The following is a 27,600-nucleotide window of genomic DNA, read 5'->3' as shown; positions in this document are numbered from 1 at the left end:
TCATCGTGAACTTTGTGTAGTATATATAGGGAATATGACAGTGCAGTAAGACAATGTTGCTGTATTCGGCCTTCAATTGTTACAGAAGAACTAGTTACAAATGTCGATGTGAAAACTCGAGAAAATCGTCGATTTACGATGACAAAACTATCCGAAGTTTTTTCCTCACATATTGCGAACAATGCCGTATGAAATAGTAACCTATAGGTTAGGCTTCCTTAAATTTTGTCCTCGCTGGGTGCCTAAGCTTCTTTCCAATAAACACACAAAAAAAGGATGGGGTCAGCACTAACCTTCCTTCACCGTTCTCAGAACGAGGAAGATGAATTCCTTAACCACACCGCAACAGGGGAGAAGGGATGGATTAAATTTACTAACATGGAAACAAAAGCTCAACCAAAACAGTGGGTTTTCCTCAAAAACCTGTAAAAGCTCGTCATAGACTTTCTTCAAAATAATCGATGGCATCGGTCTTTTGGGACCGGAAATGTGTGATCTTGGTTGATTTTATGGGAAGAAGCACCACAACTAACGTTGAAATTTGCTGCTAGATATTGAATAAATTGAAAAGGGTCATACAAAAGAAAGGACGCGGCTAGCTTAGTTCTGGCATCATTTCTTCATGACAATGCTCGTTCATATACAATGCAATGAGTGCAGTACGTACTCAATGCCAGATCGACAGTTTCAAATGGGAGTTGTTTAACCATTCTCTAAACAGCCCTGATTTGGGTCCAGTAATTATGATGACCTTTTCTCGAAAATTACTAAATGGTTAGCGACGCAGCGATTTGGAAATGATGAGGAGTTGAAAAACGATGTTATTACCTGGCTTAATTCATAAGCGGCAGAGTTTTATGATGAGGGTGTTCAAAAAATTGTTTACAGATATCACGTGCCTTGTTTTTGACGGCAATTATGTAGAAAATTAGCTAAAAAAATTTAGTTATAAAATGTATATAATAATTTTTTTTAATTTATTGGAAGTTTTTAATAATGAATCAGAAGTTTCTTTCCAAACAGCCTCTGTATTACATGTGAACTTCCTATTATAAATTTCTTCATTACGATCACTGCATTTAGTTCATCTAGCAAAATGGTTACTTTCACTGATATAACATGCTTGCTGTCTGTTTTGGTTTCATGAAAATAAATCACCGACTAACGAGCCCAATATAGATTCTACACCAGATTTAAAATTTATGGTTTGTATCAGGGTTTTAAGGAACCGGCTGTTCTGTTTCACATGAAAAATCAATAGATCGTCTATGTGTTTCTGATACTGCTCTGAAAGAGGTTGGAGAGACCTTAATGTGTAATTCTCATAAACGACAGTGACATGCTTCTCGTGAAACAAACACAACGAAAACGACGTTTGGAGTGCGTTACGTAAACGTTTGAATTTTTTACTATGCAGATATACGATTATTCAAGAAATTATAGCTGGAGATAAGGTAGCGCGTTATGAATTCAGTGTAGAGATGTAAATCAGATAAAGGGAAACGAGGCTCCTGTAAAAAGGTTTCTTTAGTCGACTAGTTATAACAATGTTAAGGGTGAAGACCGTCAACAGGAGTACTGGTTGGCACAAAATAAACGTTTAGGCACCGAGTTTTTGATGGTTCAAAATTAAACATTTTTTAAGGTGTTGGCTAAAAGCTAATGTGTGCGGCCTATTTTTTTCACTGAAATACCATAATCTTTCAAATTTTTGAAGATGTTAGAAAGTTTTCTCATTCCTCGGTTTAACAGATATAACTAAAAGGATTCTTTTACTCTTAGATTAGTGGTGTTAACCATAATACTACCACACACATATTTGTGGTTTCCTCGTAAATCAGTTACTAGGAGAATGCATAGATCGAGCTGATTCACTGCATAGCCACCATTTTTTCCGAATTTGAAAGCATTCGATGAGATTTCATTAAAAATTACGTATTTGTTTCGTTCTTAGCTTACAATCTTACCGAATTCGTGGATACCGGTGTTCTTTGGTGGTTGGGTTTCAATTAACCACACATCTCAGGATTGGTCGGACTGCAACCAACTTGCAAAGGCAACCAGGTAGTTGCCTTTCTATCTTTTATCCGGAAGTTTCCAACTTCAAAACCTTGTTAGAGTTAGATATAAGTTCAATTTTTCCTTCCCAGTATATGCCTATACTACCCATCGGGTTGGTCTACTGATTAACGCGTCTTCCCAAATCAGCTGATTTGGAAAGTCGAGAGTTACAGCGTTCAAGTCCTAGTAAAGCCAGTTATTTTTACACGGATTTGAATACTAGATCGTGGATACCGGTGTTCTTTGGTGGTTGGGTTTCAATTAACCACTCATCTCAGGAATGGTCGAACTGAGAATGTACAAGACTACACTTCATTTACACTCATACAAATCATCCTCATTCATCCTCTAAAGAATTATCTAAACGGTAGTTACCGGAGGCTAAACAGGAAAAAGAGAGAGTATATGCCTATACTATATGCCTATCTGCTAGGTTGGTGTAGGTTAGGGAACCCGTAGTAAAAGATCCTGCTCAATTTCAGCAAACTAAACTGGGGGAACATATAAAAAATTTGTAAATCTATTATTAGCAACAAAAAAGCTATGTGATAAAGATGACATGAAAAATAATAAAACTCAGCAGTGCAACTCCCATGAGAAATGAAACTTATAATACATAAATGCATCAAACGAAAGTTTTGTACATTAATGTACTTTTATAAAATGTTTTTACTTATTTTTTCTTTATCATCCCTAAGGAATACCTGGAGAAAATGTACTGTAACCAAATCCTGTATGAGACGACTATCTAAGCAATAGCAGTCGTTCAGAATATTTCTTCGTTTTTCTTTATGATTTAAAATACATACCATACGTACTTCGTAGTAGAATAATAGTAGTAAAATACTTTATCAATTATATCTGTCTAAAGTTGTTTAATTAATTTAGCTCGTAAAGATATCAAATGACAAATCACATATTTGGACATAAATTTCTTTTTGTCGGTTAGAAAATTTTAAATTTGTTTAGATGTGAAATTACTGAATTAAAAATCTTCGCGATATAATGTTTCTTCTAGCGCTTTAGATACGTTTTTGAAGTAAAAACTTCTTTAGGCGCGTTGTCACAATTTTTTTTTTTTTTTGTGCATACAAATTACATGGGACATATATATATATATATATATAACGTACGTTAAGCATATATATATGAAAGAGAAAAAGGCATAGAGCGAGAATATATATACGAATATATGAGTATATAGTATAATATGTAGTAGCTGTGGATAGGAGGTGGGAGAAAAAAACTGCTGGTGATTCACAATAATTCTCCCTCTCTATCACTCTCTTTCTTTCTTTCAATATACATACCCATACACGCGTATACGTATAGATTAGGATACGGTAAAGATAGACTGTGAATTATAGTTAGCCGTACCACGTTGCTTCTCGGTTGTGCTTGTATACATATATTATATATCCATTGAAATGTTTGTTTATCATACGTCAAAGTCTTTGTTTAATGAAATATTTCAATACGTACTCATAATAATAAAAAAAAAATTGTTTAAATTGTGTGTAACATATTATAATATTTGTGAAGAATACTGGATAAAAAAAGTGTATAAACATGAAATACATTTTTGATGTACTCACTTTTTTATTAACATGTAAATATTTTATTATTGTTACCAATAATTAATAAATAAAATTAACTTAAATTTTGTTGTTAATATTTTTCAAATCATTATACAATCATTTAAATATACGTTTTAATAAAATTAGCACAAGTTAGAAATAGTAATATAATCAAATACAATTATAAACCACATCGGTATTCATTATTAGAAGTACTCACTTCTGTCGGCCAGTCCCGCGATTGCCATTGTTTTAGTATAACTGCATGAAGTACGAGTATTTAAATGATTCATGAGTTTCTATGATATTTACAACATTAGTCTTATATATTGATTCAAGAAGAAGGTACAAAATTTTAGAATATGTTTTATTGGTTAAAATAAAGAAGAAAGTTTTATATAAATATAGGTTCGGAAACGTTTCGTAAGCGAGTTAGGCCCTGGGAAGATTTCATCCTTATTTCTGCGCCTTGGTAAAATTAAACCGGATTGTATTTCATGAGCCCCAAATTTAGTATGGCTATATTTATTGATTGGTTTTACATGAAATCTGACCTGAAAAATTGAAAAAAATGAGTAGGTTCCAGAACTGGATTTTTAGTATTTTTCGAGAAATTTGGGTTAAAAGATAAAAAATTAGGATCGAAAAACACTATTTCATGTTTGACCTAAAATAACTTTTTAAATGGATAAAATATAAAAATATTTTTAAAAACGCTAATAAAGAATTTTATTCTGAGTAAAATGTTATAAATAAAACTCATAGAAACTAAATACAAACATAAGTATTTTGAAGTTTATTAAAAACAAAACATTAATTTAACCCAATAATTTGATTCTAAGAACGAAGAATTTTTAGACTGTTGAAGAATTTTACCAAAGGCGTAGAAATCAGAATGAAATCTTTCGCCATCCGGTTAACAAAGCGTTTTAAAAATGGAGAAATTGTAAAAAACGATTTCATAAGACTTATCTTTTAATAATTCCATTCATAAAAGTAAGTCGCATTCTTCTGAAATGAAAAAATGAAACGAATTTTTTGTATAAATCCTAAGTATATACGGTTGCATAGTCGAACAATAAATTACACTAGAATTTGACAATGATTGAAGATTTAGGTACCCTAAAAGGTTCTACATATTTATTTAAATTTTTAATGTAAATTTATATCTTTCTCTTTTATCAATTATTGAAGGAGTATATAGATTGAGATGAGAGATGTTTGATAATAAAACATATTTAGATTGTGAAAAATTTTTTATCCTCTTCAAAAAAAAAAAAATATTTACGCTAAAATGAGTAAGATAATATCACTAGAAATTATGGAAGGGGATAAATAAGAAATATAATTCTAAGATCAAATGAACATATTTATTATCCTGTTTTGTTTGTTATTTTTTTTATAACTGTTACTAGAGAATCAAATAAAAAAGAGATTTCCGGTGACACAAAATCTAAGATGAAGAATACATAAAAATTGTTGAAAGAAAAGCGGATAATGTTAAAGTAAAAGGCAAATATTCTTTTTATCCTACATCAAAAGGATTTAAAATTATAAGTGGCTTAGAATCTTAGAATTGTACTTCAGATCTCAAGTGAATATTGGGTAAAATGTTTTGGACTGGACTGTATGGTTAAAAAACGTATGTAAATAAAATAGAACTATACTGCATTATACAAAAAAAAAAAAAAAAAAAAAAAAAAAATTATAACTTTATCCATTTGGAATTTACAATACAAAAGTCTAATATAGTTATTTTATGAATTATAGAGTAATTTGATTACACATTAATTTCTTTTTCTCATTAAGTTGGAGGAAGAATCAAAAGGTTTTAATTTTTACTTCCTTGTACGAAGTAAAGCAATTATTGTGATTGCGGAGAATTTCGGTTTTCAGATTTCAACGGAAATATCCATCTTGACCATCCCTGAATCAATTTTCACAAGTTCCGGCGTGACGTCTGTACATAAGTATATATCTGGCAAAACTCAAAAACGATTAGGCATAGAAATTTTAAATTTTTGATTTAGAAATGTTGTAACATCTAGTTTTGCACCTCCTCTTTTGATTGCAATCGAATGAACTAAAAGTGTTTAAAAAATCCCAAAATCCTAGAAATTTGCATTTTGGACTTTTTCTTAACTGCAGTAATAACCCCTCATTGAGAGCTTTTCAATGATGTATCATAAGTGGTACTTATTTTCATTAATTCTAAAGTTATAGTCAAATAAGATTTTAATTAATGAAATATTTGGATGCTATAAGGGGAAGGCACATGGGTACAAATCCGACTCATCTTCTTTTTTTTTAAATTTAAATATATTGATTTATTAATATCAAATAAGACGCAAATAAATAGTGCTTTGGCAAAGAGCATTCTTTCTCACATTCACGTACACTACTGGTGCAAATAAAGAAAAATGCTCGTATAAACATAGAAAAACGACCGTTAGAAAATCCAAATTGAAGTGAGATGCCCCTTGATCTTTTCATTCAGAAGAGGGAGAAGATATACAGGGAAGAAGGTAAGGCGGATGTGAAGACATCGCCTGTCCGGAGGTGGAAAGAGAGATGGGATCAGTCGACGAAAGGCAAATGGATCTACAGATTGATCTCGGACCTTCAGAGATGGTGTCCCCAAAACATAGGGAAGTGGGGTACAAGATGACCAGTTCCTTATTGATCACGGGTGTTTTAAGGCGTACTAGTTTGGCGGACGCCGAGAAATTCTACGGAATGCGATTATTGTGGAGAGAAGGATACCGAAAACACACGGTGTTAGTGCAATCGTTTTTTGCAGTAATAAGATGTATGCATTCGGAAATTCGGCGTGCTTACCCCAGTGAACATCAATGGGATTATTCTACAGGCCGAATTATCAGTAGAAGAATGGTAGCGTATCACCCTTTCACCCAGAGGTCCCGGGTTTTAATCCCGATCACGCTTTTGACATTTTTCATACGTTGAAAAATTTACTTATTCATATTTCCATGTACAAGCTTCCTTGTAAGCTTCTATGGAGAAATAATTCATCAGTCAAACAAAAAAAAAAAAAAAAAAAAATACAAAAAGGTAATTTAATCGTTGATATTTTACTATAAGCGGATTTTATATAACTTAAAGTCCTGTATAAACGAATTAATCTTATGTTAATAAATATGAAATTAGAAAATCTGATTTAAAATTATTATATTTATGAAAATTATATAGAACAAATAATTTTTTATTTTACTAAAAATTTATAATTACACGTATTCGAATAATCAACGTTTTATTTACGATAAGAAAGAATGTATGTATGATAAAACATAAAAAATGGATGAATTTAAAAAGGCAATAGATAAAGGATACAACGTAAAAGTTTCATTATATATACATATATATAAAATAAACTATTGGCGAATGGCCAAACAAAACAAATATCTAGTAGGGTTGATTCAAATCTGGGGCACACGTCAAGGCTAAAAAAATTGGTAGTTCGGGTTGTTTTAAAAGGAAACGAGAGTGGTTTCTGACTTGTGTCACGGTTGTTATTCGCCGCAATGAATTTTAATTGACTTTCTTCCGTCCTCTTTAAAAAAAAAAGTAACGAATACGGATTCTTAACAGTTTTTTCCATTCCTTTATTTTCAACCCTTCTTCACCAAGATATTTTATAACTAATAAAATAACTTATACTACCATTAACCTTTAAAATAATCGTATATAACAAATTGACTGACAATTCTATTTGGGAGTCAGGTAATCTGAAAAGCAGAGAACCAAGTTATTTACAGTCAGTCGACTTGTATTGATTTCCAAGCTATTCTTTCATAATATTATAACTTTTACCCCTTCCTTCGAAGCCAAAATATTAATATTAAAAAAAAGATCAATAAATCCGCCCTTCAGCTTACAACAAAAATAAATTTAACTTACTCGTACATTTAAAACTATTCACAAATTAAAACTGTACCCATTTTTATTTTAATATAAAAATAAATAAAATTAAAATTTTAAAACTATATTAATATTTATTCAACGATATTAAAAAATTAAATAGAAAAGTAATACAAAAAAAAATTAATCAACTATACGTGAAATTACGTAAACATTTTGAATATATCTAAAAAGAAATGAAATACCATATTTACTCGAATCTAAGCCGCACTTTTTTCCTCTTAATATCCAAAAAATCAGGTTCGGCTTAGATTCGAACTTTTTTCATTCGAAAAAAAAATGTTATAATAAATTTTTTAAATTCTCATATTATTTTGTTTCTCCATTCCTAAGTATTATAGGTTATTAGGATGTAACATTAATATTAAAAACAAAAAACAAAATTAACAACTGAAAACCAAAATATCCTGTCTCCAAAATTGGTAGTTTTATCTTATTTTCTTATTCACTAACTTTTTCATTGGGATCATTAGTACAAAGAAAATACAAGAATGAGTCCTTTCACTTTGTTTAGAGGTTAATAACCTTTTAGTTTTTAATAGTGATGTTTTTGATAATAATCACCACATTGCCTGTGGTAAACTTCAATAGGTATTTTATAGTGTTGTCTTTTAACTTGGTTGTGTATACTTATATACGACTATATTTCATATTTTTTCTACGTGATTAATTTTTTACGTACTCCATTTTTTATTCTCCATATTTCTGTCGATCATAGAATCAATCTACTACAAATGGCATCAAGAATAGTTCACTACGAAGTCGGTATAAAATAGAAGGTGATTTACGCTGAAGAAAACGGAACTAGATAAGCTGCCAGATATTGAAAAAAACAAATGTTCGTCGATGACATAAACCGCCATCGACGAACATTTGACGAGCACGATGTTTAGTCGTGACTTGATTTTTTGTTAGTAATCTACGGAAAAGAATTTTACAAGACCAAAAACATGAAGATTTCCCCAAGTAGATGATTTTGCTGCTCAATTATAAAAGATGTAATCGCAGTAAAATGTTCCAACTGAAGACAAGAGAAGCCATTGATAAATCTAAAATAGAAAATTTTAGTGCATCAAGAGGCCAGTGCATAAAATTCATGAAAAAGGAGGGATTTTCACCTAGAAGGAGAATTTCAATCTGCCACAAACATCCAGCAGATTTTGAAGATAAGCTCGTCCATTTTCAATGATATATCATTAAACTTCGTGCAAAACACAGATATGTATTTAAGGATACTGGAAATGCGGATGAAATCCCCCTTTTAATCCGATATGCAAAGTAATTATGTAGTAAATTCAAGTGTGTGTGTGTGTGTGTGTGTGTGTGTGTGTGTGTGTGTGTGTGTGTGTGTGGGCAGATGGTTGGAAATTACCGCCATATTTAATATTAAAGGAAAGTAATACTCAAAACGAAAAGATTCAATGATGAGTCCATGCCCACAGGAATAGTGGGCAATGACTCATCATTGAATTGATAAATATAAATAAAATTATGAAATAAAAATTATTGTGAAATAATAATTAATAATATGAACTTATAAATATTATAAAATTATTTTTCAACCGGTTTTGAATCGTGGATAGGGATGACATTTTTCATACGCTACAAATTCCGTTTTCATATTCCAGTCAAAAGTTAATTTTGATCAGCTCCCCCATCCCCAATATTGCCCAGGAAGTACTATTTTGGGCTACTTGCATTACTTCAATGTCTAGGAAGACAGAAAAAATTTGATAAGAAATATGCAATAGAAAAAAGGTAACTCTTCCCTTTTTTCTACAATCAGAAGTTAATAAATATTAATAAATCAATATATTTAAATTAAAAAAAAAAAGGTTAAAAAAAGGAGATGAAGTCTGATTCGATGTCCCTTCCCCTTATATGATCCAAATATTTCATTAATTAAAATTTAATTTGGCTATAACTCTGGAACCAATGAATAGCACATATGATATATCGATGAAAAGCTCTCAATAAGGACTTATTACTGCAGTTAAGAAAAAGTCAGAAGTTCAATTTTTTTAGCTTTTGGGCTTTTTTGGACACTTTAGGTTCAGTCGATTGCAAGAAAAAGGGGAGGTGCACAACGAGATGTTACAACAGTCCTAAATTTAAAATTTCAACATTCTACGGCTAATCGTTTTTGAATTATGCGAAATACATACAGACGTCACGCCGAAATTAGTCAAAATGGATTCAGGTACGGTCAAAATGGATATTTCCGTTGAAATCTGAAAACCGTAATTTTTCGCGATCACAATACTTCCTTTACTTCGTCCAAGGAGTTAAAAAGGCAAGTTCTTCAACAGTAGTAGAATGATTTTCTACCGCCTGGAATAAAATCCCGAATGATATATCTCACTCCTTTTAAAAATGTACCATCAAAATGCCGTGAATGGAAAGGAAGAATACTTAGTATGTATGTGATAACGATGACGTTGATATCTCTTCCAAAAACAGTAGTGCTTGTGAAAGTGCTTTACCCAATTTGATTATAACACTGATAGACAGAAAAAAATAAGTTTTTTATTGTTTCTCTAAGTATGATACCATTTATTTAATTGCTTTGTTGCGTACAATACAGATATGTAAATACATTTTTTCTATCATCTTTAGTTTTGCTTCACAAAAATTAGGGGAAAATAAAGTTAAAATCTGTAAAATTTATAATTTTACCTGTGTTAGAATGATTTCGGCGATGCTTTTCTTTTATAAACAGCCTCAGGCAGATCCCGAATTATTATCCAACAGTTATTGGCTAGTATGTTAATATTCCGTTTCCCTTAATAGAGGCGTTCTATCACCGAAATGTCTTGGTGAAAACGTTCACCGTGTTAGTCACTTATGTCTCCGAAATTTTTCGGGAAAAAATTCAGATGTGAGTGGAGGAAATGTATTTTTAAAAAGATATTACATCCCATAACTCTGTATGACGTAAGAAGTTGATTAACAATATCGTGGTAATTGTCAAATTTTTGTTTGCCGAAAAAACTTTTGCAAACGTCTTTAAATGAAGCCCAAGCTGCACTTTCTACATTATTTAACATTGAGTTAAATACATCATCTTTAACAAAATCTCTTATTTGAGACCTAAAAAAATATCCTCCTTTAATTTTTTCTTCACTTACATTCAGAAATTTTGCCTGATGTACAAAAATCCGGCACTATCCTTCTTCATTGCTTTTACACAATTTTTCATTAGTCCTAGCTTGATTTGGAGAGAGGGTAAAAATAATTTTTTGGGTTCAACTAAGGGCTCATGAATAATATTTTTCCCGTTTAGAGTTAAGTTGTTTCGTTTCTTCTACTCTTTGATAACATAATGTTTATCCCTAGCTCGGCTATCCCATTCGCAAAGAAAACCACATGTACTTAGTATAGACTCACTGCGAGCCTAAGAAAACAGCTATAACTTTCAAATCACCGCGTATGTTCCAGCTATGTTTTTATAATTCTTTTTTTTCTAGAACGTCTTTCATCACATCGTATGTCTCTTTCAAATTAATACTATAAGCGATTTTTATCGAAAGATATTTGTTACCGTTGTGTAGTAGAATCACTTTTAAACTATACTTGAATGACTCTATGAAAAGGCGCCAGTCCTCAGGTTATTGAACTTATCCTAAGTGCAACATAAGCTCGTCAATATTTGTGCAATAAACCAAATTATTTTCATCAATAAAGTACTGAGAAATTTCTTTTTGTCGGCTTCGAAACCCGAAAGTTTTGTATTTTTTTTTAAAGAAAAGTCCAACCTTGTAGTGTTGATCCTAACAGTTCAGCTTGATTTTTTGATAAATTTAAATTCCTAACCAAGTCATTTAAATCACCTTGTGATTCAAGATGTGGCTTATTGGAAGATAATTAAAAATCAAAATCATTGTTGTCTTCTTCAATACTGCCTGATTCTTTCTCGCTGCTTTCTAAACATACATTCACAGGTGGCTTAAGAACTGGAATAATTTCACTGTTAGGTACAGGCCTGATTGCAGATTGCAATGAAAGTATTTTACAGAATGTTTAGAGTTTTTAGAAATTCCAGACATATTTTTTAAACTAAAGTAACAATCGGTTACATGATCCTTTGGTTCACGCCCAACCATAGGTACACCAAATGGCAAAGCCTTCCGTCTACCTTTCAGCCATCCTCTTAAGTATACAGAATAATTAGTGCATACTATATGATGAGTAGCCTACGTCTTATCCTGATTACCAATTTTACACTGAAAGTAGAAATAATATGTTTTTTTTTAAATTAAAGGTGTAATATTTTTTCTATTTGATTTTATGGTAAACTCACCACATACATAACAAAAGGCATCCGCATCATTTATACAATTTCGAGGCATTATGACACTGCACTGTTAACAAACTTAAGACAGCAATAAGACTGAACAAAATTAATTCATTCCTAAATTCAGTGCTTAATTCAAACAACACAGCTGTGTTTTCAGGTACATGCTTTGACCTGCACAGACATGATTTAATCTTGTCCATGAAGGCTCACTCTTCAGTATTAGATATGATGTCATAATATGTGACTATGATATGATTTAATTCTTTGTCTAGTTTTGTTTATTTATATCTTATAAATTATATTAACAAAGTTAAACAATAAAAAATGAGCTAACAGAATAAAATATAGGTGCTTAAAATCCTAAATACACGTTGAAAAATGAAAAAATCCTTTAATTAAAATTTAATTTTTTTCAAAAATGGTGGGTGATAAAATGATTCATATTCGTTTTCAGCTTCAAAAAACAGATTAAAATCATGCATCGCATGTTAGGAAACAAAATATGTTTATGAGTGTAATTAATATCTATTCAATTTAATAATATTTACATACCTATTTGGAATTATTTTATTCATTGAGACTTATTATTTATTTATTTATTTTTTTTATAAATCTTTGAATAATTATTATTATTTCTTATTTATTTTTTAATAATTCTTGTAAATAAATATAATTATTTTTATTTCTAATCAACTTTTTCACAAAAATCTTGTTAAACATTTATGGTGTGGCTTAGAATCGGAAGCAGCTTAAATTCCAAGAAATACGATAATAATTATATTAGTGAATTCGTCATAAAAAAACATTTGTAGAGTTGATAAAATAAGTAAGAGGTTACCAACATTTTGATATAAAATATTAAGTTAAGTACGATATAAAACCTTGTTATTTACTGCGTTATTCTTAAGTCAATTTATTTGATTTGAGGAAAATCTGAAGGAATCGGAGAAAATTACGCGTAAAATATAATTTCCCTTCCTGTGTTTTCCGGAAATGAAATTTCGATTAATGAATGGTAAATTTCCTTAGATAATTTCGATTTCGAAAAATAAATAAATGAAATAAAATAAATAAATAACTTAAATAAAAGTAATAACTTAATTAATTGATAAATATAACTTAATAACTTACTACTACTGTAAAGTAACTTATTACTACTGTGGTTCTACAAGATCAGCTCTATGTTGAAATTATACGTTCTATTTACAAGTTCAAGAATAGTTACCCTCATCCTTACAAGAGTTTTATCTTACTTTTATAAGAAGGAAGGATCTGAAAAATCAAAATTTTTTTTATGCAATGAAAACCTTAAAATTGTAGGGAAAATGCCTACTTGTTAGACTGATGGCATAATCTAAAAATAGGGTCTTATCTAAAGTCTTATATAATCAAACCTTAACTTATATGTAATTAGAAAACTGATAAGTACAAAGAAACACCTACCCGAAAAAGTAAGTGACTTAAAAAAAATGTCAAAAAAGTTATTATATACTTTTTTGGAATTGTTTATTTATTATAGTAAAAAATTAATACATGAAATAAACCAAAAAAAGTTATGGAAAATAAAAAAATAACGATATTTTTAAATTTTGATCAGCTCCCTTACCCCTAGGATTGCCCAAGAAGTACTTTTTTGGGCTATTTGCATTACCTCAATGCTTAGGAAGGCAAAAAAAAAATTCGATAAAATAAATGCATAGATAGAAAGGTAGCTTTTTTTGATTTTTGGTGAAGGGGAATTTTGGGGAAAATGTTTTTTTAAATAGTGAGCATGCACGCATATACTGAGGTGAATATAAAAGGAGATTATGTTTACAAAATCTTAAGTAAATTGATCTCAAGAAACTAACTAACCCACCTCCTAGAAATATTGACCCCAAAAGTTTACCAACAAATTGCCCTAAATACGCACGAACCTCTGTAAAAACTTTCATCAAAATTGGTTTATCTAGTCAAAAGTTATTAAGCTTCAAACAAGACAACACACGTACATACGTACGTAAGAACATTACCCTCCACCTTTTTTTTTTGGGGGGGGGGGGGGTCCCTGCATAATGAAACGCATATCGAGAATTCATACTGTTTTAATATATATATCACTAAACAGTATATATTTATTTATACCTTGTTTCTAGGGTTAAACCCTTTCCATTAAAAAATTGCTATTTTACGAATCTTTCCTATAATTAGCTTTTCTGCCATTCTATATTGCAACCTAACTTAGATAAAGTTTCTTCTTAAATCAAATGGAAAATCTCAGTAATCGAATATTTTTAATTCAGTAATGCACAAAGAGATTAAGATAAGTAATTAGAAAAAAAAAACTGACCTCCAGGTGTTAGATTTCTTGGCTGTGGAGTGCTGCTGCCGGCCGCACCAGAAGATCTCCGTAATCTGAAAAAAAATTAATAAATAAAATTATGCCTTAGCAGATAAAAAACAGTAATAAAGTAATTTAACTAATAAATAATTTTTTTCCAAAACTAATATCAATTTTTCTTACAAAAATTTAATTTTATGATGGTGATAGCCTTACTCTATCAAAACCTAATTGCTACACTATTATTTTTCTGTTTTAATATTCCAATGTTAGTCTTACATTACGGTTTTCCTTCTACACAATATTTATCTATGAAACTGACCTTGAATGGTTTAATTTTTTGTAAAAAATGTTCAGGTCATGAAAATTTGTCATAGCTTCGGGAACGTGTTTAGCAAGTGTCAGCTGGTAAAAGATTTCGCGCTGATTTTTGCACCTTCGGTAAAATTAAGCCAGACTGTAAGTGTAATTCTTGGGACCCAAATTAAGGGGTAAATTTAATGGTTATGCATGAAATAACGTTTAATCTGTCCTGAAAAATTGTAAAAAAATAAGTCTCAGAACTGTATTCTTAGCAGCATTTCTAAGTATAAATTCCTATGCGTAAAAAAGTCGCATTTAAGTAGTGTCTAACTGCTTGAATATAAATTAGGTTTGCATCATTTTTTAGCCTCCGGGACCACCGTAAAGTATATTCAGAAGACGAGGTGAAATGACAATTTTGTAGCGTCTAGAAATGCCATGCCTGGCCGGGATTCGAACCCGGGACCTTCGGATGAAAGGCCGATACGCTACTACTCGCACCACGAAGGCCGGATATTAGAATTAGACATAGTGAAAGAAAATTGTGCATTATCCCATCGTGCTGGAAAATCATCTACCTTTTCTTATTAGAACGTCTTCAAATAAATCCGACAAATTAATCTGCAAAACGTTTACCTATGAAGAAATCAAAATATGCTCAATGAAAACAAATGGTCCCAATATTTTGTAGCCTAAAATATCGCACCATTCCGTTTATATGGAACCTGTCCTGGTATCTAGTTTTGACGGTGCGTGTGGATTTTCGTGACTCCATATGTGACCGTTTTTTTAGTTAAAAAATCCATTTTGAGTAAATCTGGCTTCATCGGCAAACAAAATAGAGTCTACGTTATTAACAGTATCAATAATCCAGTGACAAATATTTAAATGAACAGAGAGATCACTAGAAATTAAATTTTGCACCTTTTATAGATTAAAACTATGAAATTTATTTTTTTGAAGTATTTGCCATACCTTACTTTGTGTTAAACGAGTGCGGTAAGAAATTCTTCTGGTTATGATAAATTAAGCTCTGTTAAGCTACGTTCAATGTGCTGAATTACCGTTTACTTCTTTCCCGACAGGATGTTGATTGTGTGCAGTAATATATGAAGGAAACGGCACTAATCCAGTGGTACGTAAGCACCAAAATAAAGATTCTGTAGCCTGGAATCTTTCTATTCCGAAATCTTTAATGACATTCTCGCTTTGCAGCTCGTGTTTTGTGATGACAGAACCCATCAACAAAATGATATCTGCGTATTGTTTATAGGAAAATTTATAAGGCATTGTTTGATAATTACATACACCCTTATTCCATTCAAACATTTAAATTTTTTTGCTGTTTAAATGCCACCGAGGCATTTGCATCGGTGGCATCCCGACTGAGGCCTGGCTGATGACTGAGATCTAATCAGTTAGAAGGTCTAAAGACGATCTTCGGTAAAGCCACCAGGGCTCGGAACGGTGGGGATGGTGTGGCGACCGGAATCGACCCAAGGTTGGTATCTTCCCCTACGAAGTTGGAATGTTCAAATTTAATACAAAAAATTTAATTATTGCAATCAACTGTTAGTATTATCAACCTATGAAATAAATTATTTCATTAGATAAAATTAATTTTTAATTAGATTAACGATTTCTTATAAATTGTTTTTTTATTATTTTTTTAAGATATTTAATCTTTTTTTTTAGTAATACTGAATATTTTTATCTGTCTAATACCTAGTTAAAATCGCCACTTTTTGATATTATTTATTTTTAATAAACTTCGAAATTCTTACGTATGTATTTAGTTTCGGTGGACTTTATTCATACAACTTTACTTAGAATAAAATTCTCTACAAGTTTTTTTTAAAACTTTTATGTGTTTATTACAATTTTATCAAAGTTATGTTATGCCAAATATAAAATAGTGTGTTTTTCGACACCAATATTTTGTAGTTTACCCCAGATTTCTCGAAAACTACTAAAAATAGAATACTGTTACGAAGTTTTGGAACCTCTTTGTTATTAATTTTTTAACAATTAAGTTTTTGAATTGCATTTGTAAAGCAATAAACATTTAAATCTGTGAATGTGATATACATTCACAGATCATATATCTTTATTTAACAAATCCTTATAAATTGTCCAATGAAGAATACGCAGATATAATTTTGGGTATTGAGTTCTGCAAGGGAAACGCACGAATTGTACAGCGAGAATATTATTAAATGTTGCAGAATAGCAAGATTCCAGGCCAAACAAAGATCCTTTGCTTCGGTATTTCAGTGCTTACGTATCACTGGATCATAGCAAACTTCTTCTTCGTATACTGTTGAAGGGGAAGAATAAAACATAATTTAACATGTTCAACGTAGCTTTGGGCAACAGTACCAGAAGAATTCTTACCACACTGGTTTTTTTTTTAAGTTTTGTCTGTCTTTATCCGTTTAACAATGTTATTATTCGCCAAACATAAAAAAGTGTGTTTATCGACCCAAATAATACAGTTCTGAGACCTATTTTTTTCCAATTTATCAGATTATATTTCATATAAATTAATTACCAACCTCTAAAATACTCTAATAGCCACCAAATTTATCGTTTAATTTGGATCACAAAAATTTCAGTCTTGCTTAATTTTATTGAAAGAACATAAATCAGGGCGAAATCTTTCGTCAGCCGACATTCAATAAGGAAGCGAATTCAAATCTATGTTTATGTGTACTTTCTTGTTTATTTTCACCAGTAAAACATTCCTGAAACATTGTTACTAAAAATTAAATCATTCAACTTCAGTTTCATTAGTACAGATTCGGCCACGAAAAAGTAGCCCGTCAGAATATGAAATATTAAATAGAACATTAACAACATAAGTTCGCTCACAAAATAAGTATCGGCATAGGAAACTGGAAAATAGGAAGAGGACGTACATTCCTACGCAAGAAATCCCTTCCCGTGAGTCACGTGATCGTCCGTCCCTTCCATTCTCCGACCGTCAGTATCTGGTGAGGGCTACTGTTGCATGGGTCACTCTGTAGAATATTGCGTAGAAGATAAAATGTGAAGTAAAATCTGGATTGGAATGTATAAAACAGAATCAACGGTTACGCTGATTGGGTGTAGTTGTCCAAACAACAATGTTATGGGATTCGTTGTCCAAACAACGAATTCCTTAATTACAGAGCAGCTGCTACGTGCACGTTAAGCGAGATGCCATTATACATACTGTGCCATATCTATTCCTGTTCATTAAATTAGAATTATAAAACTAAAATACAAGAATAAACAAATTTTCATAATATTAAACTAAAAAAATAAGAAATACTGATCTAAGGGGATACAAATTTTACACGTACAAAAAAAATATGAGAGGAAAAATTATTTAAAGAATTCTTATACAACAATTATTTTCAAACAAAAACAATTTTTTTCTAGCGACAGTAACATTAATCATTTCTTAAAATTGTTAAAATTTGAGTATTTCTATCCATTGGAGAATACACAGGATGCAATAGGTAGGCTAATTTAAAATGTATTTTCTTTATAGGAAACTTCTGATAAAACTTTTTAATAGAGAGGTAACGATTTAATAAAAATTATTTGAAGAAAATAAAAGTTAAAAAAAAATTATTAACAATATGAAATGCATATATATATAACGTTGTATAAAGTTTTACTACTATATTATAATAACATATATATGTTACTTCAATAAAACAGGTGATATGCAGACTAATTATATGTATTCAATAATTCATCGCAAAGCATCTCGAAAGAATTACTTTTTATCATTAAAGAATACATAAATATTTTTTAATTAAAATCGGATCTAATAAGGTAAGGAACAAGAAGATAAAATAGTTTAAAAATCTTCGATACGGCTTTTACAAGTTCCAAAAATTAGAAAATTTATTTTCAAGAGGATCGTTTCGATTATCATATTTTTCAGTTTTTGTAAACTATAAAAAAAGTATAAGTACGAACCTCTTTAACATTGTTGGATTCTTTTACTATTTCCGAGAAAGAAAAGAATATCAAAACGGAAAAAAAAATCATAATATTTCAACTTTCGTTAATTAAAAAAAATACCAGTAGTGCCTGGGAGGACAAGAAGATTCAAACCACCTTTATTGTATAAAAATATTTTTATTGGATCCATTATGAAAAATAAATTCAAAAAATAATATTCGATTGTTAGAACTGGTCGAGCTATTAGGTGGTTTTCCTCCAATCGGTTTTTTCTCTGGCTTGTAGAAGCCAGAGAAAAAATCTAAAGTATTAATATTATAATCCCTGTCTTTATCTAATTAATTATACATTTTACCAATACGGTGAATAAAGTTTGAAAAAAAAAACTTTATTCGTAGTAGAAATAGAAATATTCCAGAGAATAGTAGGTCATTAGAAAATAATATGCGAGACTTGGGCCGAATCCATGAAAGACATCGTTTAAGAAATATATACAACAGAAACCTGATATGCTGAAAATAGATAGATTGTTGAATTTATAGTAAAAATCGAATTAACTCTGTACATAGGAAACGACCCTTTTACTGTAACAGGCGAGAAAATAATAATATACCGGCTGATTAACAAAGTATGCAAACCTTAAATTAACTTATTTAAGGTTAATTTTTATTAACAGATAAAAAAAGAAAAATTAAATTTAGCACATGCTCCTACCTCGAAACTACCGCAGTACCCTCAAGCCTTTATGGAATAGTTCAAAATTTTTATATGGAATAGGAAGGGTTGAGGAGATATCACTTTAAAAAGTTATGAAAAACAAAAATTTTAATTTAAAAATCTTCCAGCTACGACAATACTAAGATGACAGCAATTTAATATTTTTCATTGTTAGTTTTTAAAGTAGTCTCAAATAGTGATCAGCATCGAAAAATAAATAGTTTTAAGGTAGTTGTATTTTGTTGTTGAGCAGTCATTTAAGAGGTGTTGCAGACCACTTTTGAAACTAGCTATAAAAACACTAGATGCTCGCTATGTTGGTTAGGACTGTCATAGCCCGTAGCTTTTAACGCCAAATTTTTTTCTCAATGCGATTTAAAACAACGTGTCGTATAATTTTACTTTTTCAATTTAAAATTTTTGAGTGACCCGTCATGTTAGCCCCCTGGGTGCTTGAGATGTGATTCTATATTTAACTGTTGAAAATTATTTAAGTGTTGCCATACTCAATAAATACCCAGGTATATGACATAATCATTTATTTTCAGTAAATACGGCCTTTGAACGTAATCTTTTATTAATTAATTAAATATACTTTATAAATTACGTTCACAATAATTTTATTTGTATAAATTTAAGTGTAAATAAATAAATTTAATCAAAAATATCAATTGAGAAGATCGAAAGGGAATGAGCATTGTATTGTTTTTTATTCGATCCAACAGTTAATTCTATATTTATACACAATTGGTGAGTTTGTTTGTTGTTACCGATAGCAACCGAACTGTATTGTTTAACAACTCTTATAGTTACAGTTGTTTTCTATTTATATCATTTCTGAATAAATTCGCTCAACTGTATTAATGTCGCGGTTTGTATTGTTAAATTATTTATAATTTAAAACTTATCTAGTCCTACTCGTACATGAACGAACATTTTACGTTTATTTGTTTGTGATTTTTGTCCAACGGTTCGAAATGATTTAAGTTAAATTTATTGGTTTTATAAACTTTTAACTCTACACATACACCCTATATATATATATATATATATATAGGGTGCAAAAAGAATATATATATATATATATATTCTTTTTATTTTTTATTTATTTTTATTTTATTTTTTATTTATATATATATAAATATTTTATTTTTATTTTATATATATTATTTATTTTTTATTATTTTTATTATTTTATTTTTATATTATTTTTCTTTTATTTTTATATATATATATATATATAAAATAAAATATATATATATATATATATATATATATATATATATATTCTTTTTTGCAAATGAAAGTCTATTTCATTTATAAATTTATATGAAAACTAAACAACTGATGCAAATTAAATATTTCAAAAATATTCTCACAGTTTCTAATCGTTAATAATGGATAAAGAAAATGAATCCTTAATTAAATTATACAATATTATTTTACAGCTTTGTAGCTTGAATGGCATATTTTAGTAAAATATTAACATAATATAATAATAATTACATTTCGAATAAATTTATTTAAACGATTTCATTTATTATAATATTTATTACCTGTTTAATACGTTGGCGAAACAACTATAAAATTATTTTTCTAAATTAAACTGTTGAAGAATTAGCTTTAAATAAAAACGGTATTTAAAAAAGATTACCATAACAGGTAACAAAAAAATAAATAAATAAAAGTCACAACTTGATATCAAGATGCCGGACTACTTAAAACAAGTAGAATACCTTAACAATAATAGCTATCATATAGTCGAGAATTTGTCGCTTTTAATTGTAAATGAAATATATATTTTGTTTTTATTCCTTTAAAATATATATATATATATATATATATATTATTCATTTACTAACCTACCGGCGTAGAGTCTACTGGTTAAATTCACCATCGCAATATCAGCTGATTTTTGAAGTCGAGAGTTGTAAAGTTCGAGTTATTGTAAAGGCAGTTGCTTCTGTATGGATCTGAATGCTATATTCTGGATACCAGTGTTCTTTGGTGGTAGGGTTTCAAGTAATCACACGTCTCCGGAGTGATCGACCTGAGTCTGTTCCAGACTGCATGTTTACCGGTACATTTACATACATTACATTACGTCTGCAGCTACGTCAGGCCTGACAAGCGGTAACGATAATTACATTTGCCTAAACACACATACATCCAGACATCCAGGACAGTAGCTGGAAAACTGGTTGAAGGAAACAACTAAGTCTAGACTGACGTGACTACATGATTTAAAATAGATAACCAGAACTTTGTAAAAAAAGGAAATGAAGCCTATAAGAAATAAATTTAAAAATGCAGATTTTTAATATATAAAACATTTAACTAAGAATGTGGAATTTAAGATTTATATTGAGAAAAACGAATCAAATCAGTCGAACGACTGATGAGAAATATATCCAGAACATCTTACTACATTGAAACGAAACGTTAAATTTTATGTTCCTAAAAAATGTTTTTTGTATTTTATAAAATTAAATTTTTCTCAAACCTAATATATATATATAAAAAAAATTACATATCCTACATCCTTAATATTATTAACGTATTTTGTAAACGGTGATATTTGCTTTATAGTGTGTTTGAAATTTTTAACTGTCATCTTGATTTCGCCACACTGAATCAAATTTTCTTTTTTAAATAAGAAGACTTTTACATCTGATACATGATTTTAATGTAAAATTCTACAAGAAATATGATGGAATAATCCGTTTCTTGATAAATGCCTTTATGGTTGAGTTATAAGGAATCAAATTGGCAAAAACGAAAAAATCGCTTTAGGTAGAACCTACGTAAAGATGGTAAAACCCCACTTAATAAGTTTTTTTTTTATTTCATATTACTTCCAAAATTATGTCCAGTAACAAATTTTAAATAGTTAATGAAAAAAATTAATGGTCCAAATACTAATAAAACAGCCTTCAGAATAATAAATATTACCAAATAAAATAACTTCTCGATCCTAAATTATTTAATACACTAAAGTTTGAAAAAGCGTACCATTCTACAAGATATGTACAAATTGCTTCCCCTCTAAGTTGGTAGTGCGCTAACCTTAAGTAATAATCGTTTATAACTTGTATAAAGTTTGATTCTACATGGTAAATTCAAGATGGCGGGCAAAATTTCAAACATATCATAAAGTAGTAATTTTGCAACTACGTAGATCCCGCATTTGGCACTACTTCCCAAACCCCCTCAGTTTTGATATAAGAAGCAGTTTCCACACTTTAATATCGACCGTTAACTATATTAAAGTTTTAAACGGAGTTGCCTTTTTTCGATTTTAAAAGTACATTGTATTTATCAAACTTCATTTTGATTTTATCAACTCATCATACATTTTATAAAAATCGTTAATCATAAATCTACTTATGGGAAAATAAATACGATATCTAACAAATTAAAATCAGTTCAATCTTTCTGAAGTTAGAATGCAACAAAAATTTATTTAAAAAGAATAATGTCTATAAATCAGATCAGCATATAGTGATATGCTGATCTGATTTATAGACATTATTCTATACTACTATTTAAAGAGACAGCGTATCTTTTTCGTTTGATCTCGATAACTGCGAAAACTACTGAACCAATCATTCCCAAATTTTAACAATAGCTTTCTATGACCACGGATTTTTTATCACATTCCGATCCAATCTCACTACTACATAAGTCATATATAACGAAATAAAAGGTAAAACAAAACAAAAACTTATTTTAGTGAGTTTAATATACATCGATAGATATTTTCTATATCGATCATTGTCTACGCTAATATCGACTTCTTCAGACAGTTAATACGTGATTTACTAAATATAATGACATTGTTTATTTATTTATATAATACCAGGTTACATAGTAACAGCACTGTGTGATATGATGTCAACAGTACTCTATACAGATGCCAAGATATCTGTTCACAGTCTGGCGTATAAATGTAAATGTACCGATAAATGTGTAGTCATGAACCAGCTCAGCCCGACACTCCTGAGACGTGTGGTTAATTGAAATCCAACCACCAAAGAATACCGGTATCCGCAGCCTGGCATTCACATCCATATAAAAGCAACTGCCTTTACAAGGACTCGAACCTTAGAACTCTCAACTTGGAAAATCAAATAAAAGATCTATTTGTATTATTATCGTAATATACTTAAAAACAAATTACTTTTATAATAAAATTAAAGAAATGACAACCATTTTATATATCTAACAACTGAAAAGTTGTTATCTAAATTTATCTATTTTATCCGGTAAGTTATGAATAGCGAAAACTTAGAAAGCAACAGACCACATGTAATTAACTAAAAACTATTTCAGTTTTTGAAATGCTATACGCATATAGAGTGAGCGAAACTGTGATGGGGCAGGCTTGTTAATATACAATAAAATTTTATTTGGTTTAGTGATAAAATTAGACACTTACTATACGGATTTAAATACTAGAGAATGGACGCCGTTTATTTCGATGGTTGGGTTCTATTAACCACATATGTCGGTGGTAATGGTTGAGGTGAGTCAGTAAGAGTTTACACCTCATTTACATGTCACCACATCTTACTGGCTCATGGAGTTGCTTACTGTTCACAACCTATACAGATTGCAACGTACACGTTACGAATAGACAAAAAAAAAAAAAAAAAATTATTGGCAATTCATATAAAAAATAATAAAATATTTTATTTTGCTTTTTTCTACATAAATGGATGTTATACATTAATTTATAACACGTTTAAAATTATATCCGAAAGAGATGATTTAGTCTAAATTAAAAAAACAAACTAGATTTGTAATTTATAAAATGCAATTTTAAATATAAATTACTTCGTTTGTTTAATTTTAAATGAATTACTGTTTTATAATAAAAAGTACGTAATGAAAGAGAGTCATTTTTAATGTATATAAATTATTCACTTTTGTTGAAATGGAATAGTAAAGTAAAAGCCGCAGTTTATATTTGTATTCTTTACTTCTTGTTACTCAAACATTTATAATAAATATTAAATGATTACATTTACTTAGAATGTTAGTAATAAAATGGTAGAAAATATATATTTATAAAAGGTGCTGAAAAATATATAAAAAGCTGTTTGTGAATTTATTTTAATATTTTAAAATACCTCTTTTATTCTCAACTTTTTCCTCATTCCAAACCGTAAATCAAATTTTTTTCTAAGATCTTTAATACTAAAAGAAATAAATGAATTTACATAGGTAATGATAAAAAAGAATAAAAGAACGATTTTAAGCAATTATTTTTTATCTCTCACCTTCATAAATAATGTTTGTATTAAATACTCTGAAAATTCTGAAAAAAGAAACAAAAAATAAAAGCACGAATAATAAAAGGATAAAAGGATTTATTATTGTTTTAATTGGAGGTTTTACATTAAAAACTTAGTTCGTTTTATTTTTTTTTCTGATCATTATTCAAGTGTGTAACAAAGAGAAAATACAAAAATGATCAACTAATAGCAAGTGTGATAATTACAATATATTTCTAATAAACAGCTAATAAACGTGTTTGTGTGTCTGCGTGTGTGCATATGTGTACTAACTGGTAAATCTACTAATTTGACGACACAAGTATAATGTACAAGGGACGGTTGAAATGTAACGCACACGTAACGGGAGAACAAAGTCGCACAAAACGACAGGTGCATCCTTCTTATAGTTTTATTTCCCCACTATTATACATTTCAAAACTCCTTCAAACACGTGCGTTCATTTTATGTCAATCGCCACTGATATATTGAGTATGCCTGCAATGCTAAAACATTTGAACAAACAATAATTTAATTATGAACAACGAATTTAGTGAAAATCAGTGATATTCATCTTCATCTGAAAGTTGTTTATAAATACGGAACTGTTAATAAAAGAACTGTGGAGAGTTGGACATAAAATTTCGTACATCAGAAGGTGGTAAAAGAAATATTGAATTTTTTCTATGTTTAGAAGCAATGTTTTTAACATTGAATGTTTATTACTTGTTGAATGTTTTGTTGCTTTTCTATGTATTTTTTTTGTACTGATTTTTGTGTAACTTTATTTTACTGATCTCATCAGTACATTTCGGTATATGTACGTACATACTTTGTACTTAACTGTTTATTTATCAGTAACACTAACTTTTAATTGCATTTCGAAATATTATTTATTCGTGATGTGTTTAATTATTGACATTAAAATATTGATAAATTTAATATGAAAAAGTGTAAAAATTATTTGTAAACATTACTTTTAATTCAAATTAAAAAAAAAAAATGAGTGAAAAACGGAAGCAACAAACAATACAAAATTTATTTATTAAAAAGTTAGGGTAGTGCCAATAGTGATAAATTATTGTGACGAACAATGCAACAAAGAAAAATATAATAATGAGCGAAGTGATAATGAATAACCTGACAGGAATATAAAATGCGAATCACTTGCCAGTTGTTCATATTCTTGGCCAAGTATTTGGACTGAAGATAAGTGGAAAGAGAGGAAAAAAATATCCTTGTATTTCATGCACCTCTGGTAAAATCGGATGTCAGATATGCGTTGAGATGAAAAGTTTTTCAGTTTTTAGATCTCAAGAGCAAGTATTTCACTAGAAAACAGTTCAGTTTTTGGTATCTTCATACGGAAATAGTAAATCTGGTCGATTACTTTCCTTGCGTAAAAAATTATCTGAACAGAAAAGTTTGCAAAGGGCAAAATATCAAAAAATGGAAAAATTATGGATTCTTTAAACGAATGGAAAATTGAATAGACTGCCAAATATTTAGAAATGCTTATTATATATTCAAAACTAATAGATCCTATTCGGATCATTCTGAATTATTACAATTACAAGAAATGTATAGTGCAAATATTCCTCGCGGTTTTCGTTCGCGTTTTAGTTCCACAAACATTGTAGACGCAATCGAGGAAGAAAGTTCGAATCTGGAAAAATTGTGAGGGGGTACAAATTAAGCGTTCTGGCACTTCTTTTTTAGCACGACTTCTCTGGTCGTGGCCATCCAGTTTGGTAGTATTTATGGAGTTTAGTTTATACGGTCGGTTTATGCAGATATGAAGATGTTGAAGAGTAGTTGTCATTCCACAAGGAGTAATAACTTGATCACACTTTCCACCAGTCAATCATCGCTTTATCATCATTAATATGACACCTAAAACTGAGAGGACGCATTTAATCCGGTCCAGTACTGATACATTATTCATCCATTCCTTATCTTTTTCACTTTACGGTAGATGGTTTTTCCGTCAGAAGGTACTGTCAACATCTCGAGCAACGCCCTTTTTCGTAACGCATAGTTCGAATCCGAACAATACTTGCATCTACGTTTCAATTCTTGTTGACGGTATTTCGAAGATCACCAGTGTCTGGTCCGATTTCCCGATCTGATCTAGCAAATAATTTTTTTTTTCTTAAATTTATTTTATATGTTTGAAACGTTGTCAGTTTATATTAGTCTATCTCTGATAGCCGCTGTGATACTGTCGTCCTTTTTCGAATAGAAAAACTATGTTGTCAAGGAAATCGGCGTTCCCGGTTAAAACTAACCGATTTTTATTTCATCAGCGATTTTTAGGATTTTCATCAGACACATTTCTGTAGAAATCCCGTATCCAAAATGACGAACACTCCATATATGTGCTAAAATCCTTACTTCTATTTCTGGATCTTTCGAGTTTTCCCGCCGAAATACTCTCTTTGTTTTTATTGGTTATGATAAATCTATTTTGTATTTTTCACCACTCACGAATACAGAATGTGTTATAAAATATTCTCTGTCCATAGCACAATTTCAATGTTCTTTTGTTTAACCAATAACACAATAGGTTTTCTGCAAAAATTAATGAACACAGTCTCTTTTATTCAGTAATTCTATAATTATACTGTACACAAAATCTTTACGTAGTGAATGTTTGTTGTCACAATGAAAACTGATTTTAAAATGAATACAAAATGATCGATTAAATTGATTTCCTATGAAAAGAATTTCCTAAGACAAGCCTGTGTATGAAAAAAAATGGAAATGACAGTTTCCGATAAGTTTCATTGTAGATAATAATTTAATTTTCTAGTACTTGTAATTATTAATAACTAAGTTTTTTGATTAACTGAACCATTTTACTTCATTATATGCAGTTCATAGTCAAAAGGTAGTAGTTTGAATTACAATTCTGTAGGATTGAACAATACCTAAAAGTTTAATAATTTTATATAAATCATCAATATGAAATTTTAAAATCTTTGTAAGACACGCAAGCTATTTTTGTAACCGTCTTCCGTAAAAAAAAAGTGCGCGTAGAATGGGTTTATAAAAACTATGAAACGAAAATTTTATATTAAAAAATTAATCATTATCACTTATAACTATTTAAAAATTACACGTTAGTGTGAGAAATAAATATATTTTTAACCG

The 27,600-nt window shown here is 29.7% G+C and overlaps 1 protein-coding gene across 2 annotated transcripts in view; it reads right to left on the bottom strand.

The window, feature by feature from the left end:
• Window positions 1-27,600, bottom strand: part of dnc (phosphodiesterase dunce) — a 343,784-nt gene that overhangs the window by 149,271 nt on the left and 166,913 nt on the right. For both annotated transcript variants that reach the window (XM_075379582.1, XM_075379583.1), the window contains one exon: window positions 14,204-14,268. In XM_075379582.1, coding sequence (XP_075235697.1) covers window positions 14,204-14,268 — 65 coding nt within the window. The remainder of the gene's footprint in view (window positions 1-14,203; window positions 14,269-27,600) is intronic.

This window comes from Lycorma delicatula, chromosome 12 (assembly GCF_047948215.1).
Source record: "Lycorma delicatula isolate Av1 chromosome 12, ASM4794821v1, whole genome shotgun sequence".
In the NCBI taxonomy this organism is placed as follows: Eukaryota; Metazoa; Arthropoda; class Insecta; order Hemiptera; family Fulgoridae; genus Lycorma; species Lycorma delicatula.
This window is presented reverse-complemented; position numbering and strand designations above follow the sequence as displayed.